The sequence below is a fragment of the Eucalyptus grandis genome, chromosome 11 (genome assembly GCF_016545825.1).
Source record: "Eucalyptus grandis isolate ANBG69807.140 chromosome 11, ASM1654582v1, whole genome shotgun sequence".
NCBI lineage: Eukaryota > Viridiplantae > Streptophyta > Magnoliopsida > Myrtales > Myrtaceae > Eucalyptus > Eucalyptus grandis.
Window position 1 is genome coordinate 27,149,166 of NC_052622.1, and position 8,051 is coordinate 27,157,216.

The 8,051-nt window shown below is 41.0% G+C and overlaps 1 protein-coding gene across 1 annotated transcript; it reads right to left on the reverse strand.

The window, feature by feature from the left end:
* Positions 1–2,808: 2,808 nt before the first annotated feature.
* LOC104426046 lies at positions 2,809–4,078 on the reverse strand. The gene has a single exon (XM_010038970.3). It carries the CDS (start codon positions 3,909–3,911, stop codon positions 3,222–3,224), a length of 690 nt encoding a protein of 229 aa, XP_010037272.2. The 5' UTR covers positions 3,912–4,078; the 3' UTR covers positions 2,809–3,221.
* Between the last annotated feature and the right edge of the window lie 3,973 nt (positions 4,079–8,051).

The following is an 8,051-nucleotide window of genomic DNA, read 5'->3' on the forward strand; positions in this document are numbered from 1 at the left end:
AATCATAAATGGTAATTTGAAGAAGAATCAATCCTTCTCTTATAGGTACGGACAGGGACGTTTACATGTGCATGATGCAATGATAACAATAACAGCTGACCTAATGGAGGATATGAGTTACCAAACATAGATGGGAGCTAAATAGGAAGGGACTTGAAGAGAAATGTACAGATGCACCGTACATTAGCTCATGTAGATCAAATCTACCTTCCTAGGAATTTTCATTTGTATAAATTATGCGTGTATGTGTTATTTATTTATGTACTTATTTACAGGAGCTATATGTGCAATCAGCAAAAATATCTCATGTGATTTCAGAAGCACAAATCCCTTGTAGGACGATGCGTAGAGAGGGCAACGGAGGGCAGACGATGAGCGCAAGTGGGCTTTTACCCACCAACTCCATCTTCTCAATATTTTATGATTTTCCTTTTTGATTAAGCACCGAATTATTCCATTATCACTTTTTTAAACTTATGATTCCACCTAATTTTCATTTGCTTGGACCTTTAGATCTATTTCATGATGAATGAGTGGATCGAATCCTCATTATTGTAGGATTCTAATTTATAAATTACCAATTCACTATTTATAAGTCTATCCTTTCTATTTTTGTTTTCTTTTTTGCTTCTTTAACAAGTGCATAGTATATAAAGTCACGACCACCATTTTGTCATAATATATAAGATATTTTCTATAGTCCATCAAGAGACTGATCGACCATCCTAAAAAGGTTGTATCTCGATACAATTTTTGATACATTTTTGTTGTACCTCACAAACATTTCAAAGGGTTCCGACGAATGAGTCACAAATCTCCATTGTTAGATAAAAGCGTCTCACGCGTAAGCTGAACTTTGGCCTTAACTTAAAGTGTGAAAATATTCAATTAGGGAGGCAAATAAAGGTCCGAAAAATTCAAACTTTTGGACCTCCTAGTTTTTATTTAAATGCTTTAACATAATGCTCATCAAACAGGGGTTTCCTCAAAGAACCTTTTTTCGTACATGAGGGGATATTCTGGTAGAAAAGCAAGATATGGTGCAAAAGAGAGAGATTTGGTGGCCTGGCAGATGGATGTGCACGATAGTGCGACTCGATGACCCTCTCTGGCATTTTGATGTAGGGATCAGATTTGAAGTGCTCTTGAGTTCACAACTCAGGTCAACGACTTTAGAGGAGCAAACTTCACGGCAATTCAAGAGCCAATGGCGATGCATTTTGTCCTAGGTACGGTCAAACTAACAGATCTGCTTCCTTTTCACATGAACATCTCCTCCCTTGGTCGCCAGTTCCTAAGGGCTTAGGAAGTCACATAAAAAAACAGCAACGATATGATTACAGGCCCATACACGAGGCGATGCCCTTTGCCTGCATAGGCAAGGAGTACATTGTTTACCTAAATGAAATGGGGTCAACTGCAAAATGATCAAACCCAGGCAGTTTCGATGGTGCCCCTTTAAAAGCTAAAAAGCTTTCACCTCTTGAACCAATGTCAACACAATTCCCCTGACTTTAACCATTGACGAGTGAGCAAATCAGTCTAGAAGATTTGATTTTAGAAAAAAGCGAAGAGAGACCATCCCTCTCCCAACATATGCGATGAATCAGTGTGTGCCACGAAAGGAGCGAAAGTGACGTAAAACTAAATAAAGCAACACAGATACAGAGCTCCACTATTGAGTTGGAGAATGAACTTATGGAAAAGACATATACTGCTTTCTACCTCTGCTTTGCTAGACTGCTTTTTTGACTTCTAGAGCCAAGCTATATTGTATTGCGGCTTATTAAAGCAACTGCTTCAGGAACCTCACTAAATTATTCCGTGAATAAGCTCGCGATCAGCAAAGAGATTTGGCCAGAGACAATTTGGTAATGCAGAAATACAAATGAACTCACTGAATGCAATCGCATACTTTTATATGTCTTTTAGGCTTGGTGCACAATGAAGTCATCTGGTCTGATGAACACATACCGCTGGCTGCTATTCTTTTGAACAGGTAATACGTCCTTCAGTAATTCAATGATGGAGTTATAACGAGTCTAGACAGAACTTGAAAGAGATGGCCACCTCTAAGTACAGATCGGTTTTGAACCCATCTCTTGCCGTGGAATTTGGGTAGAGAAAAAATGGGAAAAGAAGTACAAAAGATAGGAGATAAAAATCTCTGGTTCAATCATGAGATAAATATAACATCAACTTGTAGTTCTGGAACTAGCTAACGCACCTCCCCCTGGACTATGCAATATAACCCCAGCCAAGAGCACCAGCAGTCAAGGGCTTCAAACATCAAATCAGAAAGGGCAACTTGGAGAATCTTCATCTTTCTTTTCTCTCTTCTTTCAACTCACTTGGAAGTGGACTGTGTTGCAATAAACCCAAGAGGAATCCAGAGACTATGACATGCGCAAGATAAATGTACGCCAAACATTGCAAAGGCTATGAAAATGAATAGCAGCATTATCTACAAACATTTTAAAGAGTCTTCCCTGCACTTCCTTGGCATAACTTGGTAATCGAAGATTCAGTCGGTTCATACAAGCGCCCTTAAAGAATGCTCAAGCATGCACAGAAACAAATCTAACTTCAGAATGGAATCAGTCATCTGCTAGTCTAAAAGCTTAACAACAATCTCCATGATCATCTAAAAGGATGAAATTACAGGAACACAACAAAAATGATCTCCAGAAGATTGACTTGCACCAAGGAATTATCCACCCGTTTTAGCAGCATCAATAACAACAACTCTGATACAAGGCTAAGCATCACAAACGCAACATAATCAGAAAACAAGCACCAAGCAGACTCTAATCTTGAAGAACCATGCTTTACATTCCTCAGCATGCAATATTCTATCCAATTGTCTGAAGAAACATTGAACTTTGGGTCTCAAATATTAACAGAGATCCACCAAATTATACCGCCAACATCTTGTCCTGATACTGAATGATGCTAAATGCTATCATCAGGAAAAAACCACGCCGAACTGGCTAAAATCGAAGTTTTTCCACCACCCGAAAGTTACAGAGTCAACATAGATATTGGCCATACGCCATTAAATTACCCTTTTCACTAACCCTTTACAAGACAATTTTTTTTTTCTATCAACAAAATCATACTCCTCATAAACCAAGGCCTATAAGACTAAGGCAACAAAAAGTATCATCATCTCCACATACGACTGGATTCCAATTCCAATTTCAATTTCAATTTCGAAGGCGTCAATCCAGGAACCCAGTTTGGCGCCAAATGGCATTCCTCACCTGCCGCAGATCCCTCCCCTTCAAGGTCCTGCCAGCACCTTCGAGCACGGAGAAGGTCCTCCTCGGCGACGTGCCCGATCCCCTCGCCACGATCTCGTGGGGCGGGAGCATCTCGTCGTCCTCGAAATCGTTGTCCACCTCGAAGAACCTGTTCTTCCCCTGCTTCGACAACGCCGCCAGCGGGACCGGGACATTCATCGGCGCCGACGACTGCTGCAGCTTCCTGCACGGCACCGACTGCGCGTACTCCCTCTCCTGGGCGGCCGCCGCGGCCTGGTGCCTCCTCGGCACCGACGGCGGGATCGGCTTCGACGGGGACGACGACGAGATGGAGGGGATCAGGACGTTGGGCGGGGTCGTCCCCCCTCCGGACAGCGCGGCGAGGATGCCGTCGCCCTGGAGCTGCCGGGCGAGCAGGTGGCGGTGGTTGCCGCCGCTCCCGCTCCCGCCCCAGAAGGCCGCGTCGGCGGAGGAGAGCGCGGGGCGGTGGCGGGCCCTCGGCTCGGGGAAGTCGCCGGAGAAGCAGACCTCGGCCTCGTTGAGCTCGTCGCCGCCCGCGGCGGGACCGGGCGTCGGGGAGAAAGAGAAGGCGCCGAGGAAGCGATCGCCGGAGGGGGATCCGCGGTGGCGGAAGCCGATGGATTCCATTTTCCCCGTCACGAAGCCGGCATTCAAGGCCGGACGAGTCGCCGGCGTCGTGCCGCGCCGAGCGCGAGGAGGAAGGCGAAGAGGCGCGTGGGGGCGCGTGGGCGTGGGGGGAAGTGGAGAGATTTCGTGAAGTGGGTGGGCTAATGTGGCGACGAGTCGCAGATTGTATACACAGAGGCGGGGGGAGAGAGAGAAGAGGATGATTGAAATTGAAAAAATTGGTGCACGTGGGGCCCCCTCGTCGCTATCCTTGCTGACGTGGCCGATGCCTTCGGCTTTTCGCCTCTTTTTTTTTTTTACTCTCTCTTTCCCTTTCCTTTCCTTCCTTTTTTCTCGAAATTGCACTTTCCGTTTCTCTCCAATGAAACGAAAGTTCTAATTTGACCCTTGTAGTATGGTATAATCACGATTTCATGCCCATTCTAATTCTTCGAGTACCATTTAAGTCCATGATGTTCCTCATCGTCGCTCGCATTTCGTTCTCTTATTAGAAATTTATTTTTATTCTCTGCAATTTGCTCCCGCACAGAAGAGGCCCGTGCAAGTTGGGTACTTTCATTGCCTTTTTGGTGCTTAATCTAATCGATATTGACAAGTAAAAGGTGAAAGTGTATGAGTTCGTCCACTTAGATTAGAAATCTCGCCAAGATCGATTCAACCACGCGCGGCAACAGTGTCCCCGAATAACTCGAAGTGGGGACGATGTCTAAATACATAGAGCAAATATCATAAGAAAATCCTAGGTTATATCGACCGCACACTATATTATCGAAAATCCTAAACCTATTACCTACTATTACTCAAACGTCCCCAACTTCTTTTTCTCGGTTCACAAAAAACACATAAAATTATACATATGTGACATATATATTCTCTTTCACATAGGCTATATTTGTCACACTAGTACATATTCACTTTTGTTTACAATACAAAAATGTTTAGGGTATTTATGTCGTAATATTATGATTTTTAGTGACACAAACAAAAGTGCGGCGTGTTTATGTCAAAATGGATATAATTTGGGGCCTTTTATTGTACCGACCCAAACACATATGGATCGTACCAATTGAAGAAAAGGTTGAGGCCACTTTCATGACCTTCAATTCTTTTGCTAACAACTTTTATCAATTACAAAAAAGTATATCCGAATTTAGCAAATAGATTGCACTAATTATGCTAATCTTATCATCACAATAAATCAATTCACGTTAATAAAAGAGAATCAATCATAGAGAAAGGAGGCAATTGTTATCAAGCGTCATCTCAACTCCTTTCACATATAAAGTTGCGTGGAGTAAAAATTCCTCATGCTATCGATAAAGAGATAGCCAATGTATACTACGGAAATTTATACGCACAGAAGTTGCATTTATGATTGGTGGCGGTCCCTCTTTTCATTAGGCTTGGAAATAAATGTAATGACAAAACCTTACATGTTCACCCACACCATGCTGATATAAGAACTAACATTGAATGGACCTACAGCTATGAAGAATCAAATGTGTGATATAGATAGGCATCACATACCACTAGCTATTGCCGGCTCAATAATTGTCAAGACTTCTATTTTATACATAGGCATTGCAAAAGCATAATTACACATGATAGGTTCTAGAGAGCGAAGCAAATACAAATGCAAATTTTCGCCCTTAGCAAGTGGATTTCTTCAGTATTTTCATTTCGAGACCGCTTATGCAAAATAAACCTTCTAAACCGACAGCGTATTATTAGCTATATGAATCTCAATTATTGTCGTATATAAAAGTGGCGTTCGGTGGGGGAAGAACTCGAATTCTAGCGAGAAATTAGGGACCGAGATGTAAATTCCTAAGACTATAAGGACCTGGAGCGCAATTCCTCTACTTTTCCTCCTTTTCTTTTTCCGGGCCGGGGGCCCCACGTGCCAAAATTGTCGCCGTCGAAAATCCTTATCCGGCATTAAGGGGCAAGTTTTCTCGGAGCGGGCGAGGGGGTGGGTTTTTGTCCCATACGGCACGAACTCACTGCTCACGCCCAATGGCGTCACGACACGTCAATCTCGAGGGGGGCCGTTTCGGGATATACATTTTTTCCCTCTTTCGCTATTGGCTATCGATTTGTTTATGGGCGTCAGATCAGCTGTCAAGTGATATAATAATTTCGCCTCGTCGGGGGTCCCCTTATCTTTTTTCAACCTGCGTGAGTATGAGCGGGCCCCACCGCGGGGGGCTGGGGGCCCAGCGGGATCGAAATTTGTCAATGGGGACCGGGCTTGCTGTGGGCTCCTAGAGGCTAGAGGGCCCACTCTTTTTATCTGACTTTTATTCAAGTCGAAAGTACTTTAATTGTTGTGCGTCTATATATATATTTATATATATAGTTTTTTTTTTTTTTTTTTTTGTGCGTGTGTATATATATTATTTTATATATTCTTACAATAAGTGCAAACCCAACTCGGTTCAGGTCCCGGTTGGAATAGGGTCAAGGGCCAGGTTGAATCAAGTACCAATGGAACTTGACGAGAATCAAGTCGCCGATGTTGTTACTTTTTTATGGAGGCAAATAATTTCAAGTTCCGTCCATATTCCACCTAAAAGTTGAAAACTACTTATTGACAAGATTTAATTTGGAACCTAAAACTTATTTTAATACTAGTTTCGAGGTCTACTCAAGAACCAATCAATTTCCTTTCCTTTTTTTTTTTGTTTCATTTTTTAATTAAGCAAATGAAAGTAAAGGTAACAACAAATTGAAAAGCTCCCCATTTGTCAATAACAACCATTCATAAAAGATGAATTCAAAAAATAAAATAGATAATAAACAGTTAGGTGATCATCTTAATAATAAGATAGAAGCCGTTACCTTATCTAAATTGTTTCCAAGTAATTTTCCATGAGTAAGGCTCCATTTATTTTATGGAAAATATAGCGTTTTTGGATAGTATTTTTCAAGAAGCCATTTTCTAAGAAAATGTAATTATTTTTCGGCATTTGACTAAAACCTAAAAATAGAGTGGATAATATATTTCACTGTTCGGTAAAGAAAATATTTTTCTATGCATTTTATTAAAAATATTTTCATTATTTTTATTTTAAAATTGATTTTTTAATTATTTTTTCCTTTTTTTTTTTTTTTTCTTTCTTTTTGTATTCTTCTCCTTGGTCGGCCATTAGCCACAACGACAACTAGTGACCGGTCAAAGGCTAGCTACTATTGGCTCGCGGATTTGGCAAGCGACGAGCTCAAGCCGGTCGACTTTAGGCCTTGCTAGATTGGTGAATGAGGGGTTAGTGAGCATGAGGTGAGCTAGGCAAGGCCCGAGCTCGACAGCAAATGGCAATGAGCCTCGAGCTCACCTTGCAAGCTCAAGGCTCATCGTGGCTGGTCACCAGCCATTGACGTGGTTGATGACCCGCAAAGGAAGAAGGTGGAAAAAATAAAACGAAAATGAAAAGAAAAAGAAAAATAATTAAAATTTCAAATTTTTAAAAAAGAGAAAAAGAAAGAAAGGGGCTAGTGGGTATGTGATAAGAGAGAGTGAGTAAGGAAAATGTTTTCCCTAACTTAAAAAGTGAAAAATATTTTACTCTCTTTTCGATTTTTTTTTCACGGCTAGTTCATTTTCTATGAAATAAATATCGAAAAATTCGGAAAATGTTTTCTTGAAAGTTGTTTTCCCCAAAACGAACAGAGTTTAAGTTTCTAGTTGTTGTGAGCACTAGTTGTAAATCCATTTGTCATAAATTCTTCAATGTATTTACTCAAAACTTTTTATCATATTGTTGTAAAAAACAATGATATCCAATAGAATCTCAATTTAGCAAAAAATGATAACCTTATGAGAAAGCGCACAACTTATAACTTTATAAGAAAGAAGTAATTTGTTTTTGAGATCAAAGTTATGCAAATGTCAAACCCAGTTAAGTAGCAAGTAACAACAATATACGTCATGTTCTGGAATACACCAATACGATAGCCTTCTTGACTTTGTTTCTATTATAAAAGACCATTTGAAAGCCAGTCGCACATTAGACTCATGACATGCTCCAAAGTGATTTCACCACATCACTATTATGTACTATGTGCCATGTACACATTTACACACTAGCAGATAACTATTTCTTTCCCATTTTAGGGTTTTGTAGGTCCTCAATTTACAAG

Bases quoted from the DNA above. Each gene is read 5' to 3' on its own strand.
- LOC104426046 (XM_010038970.3), bottom strand. From the start codon at position 3,911: ATGGAATCCATCGGCTTCCGCCACCGCGGATCCCCCTCCGGCGATCGC.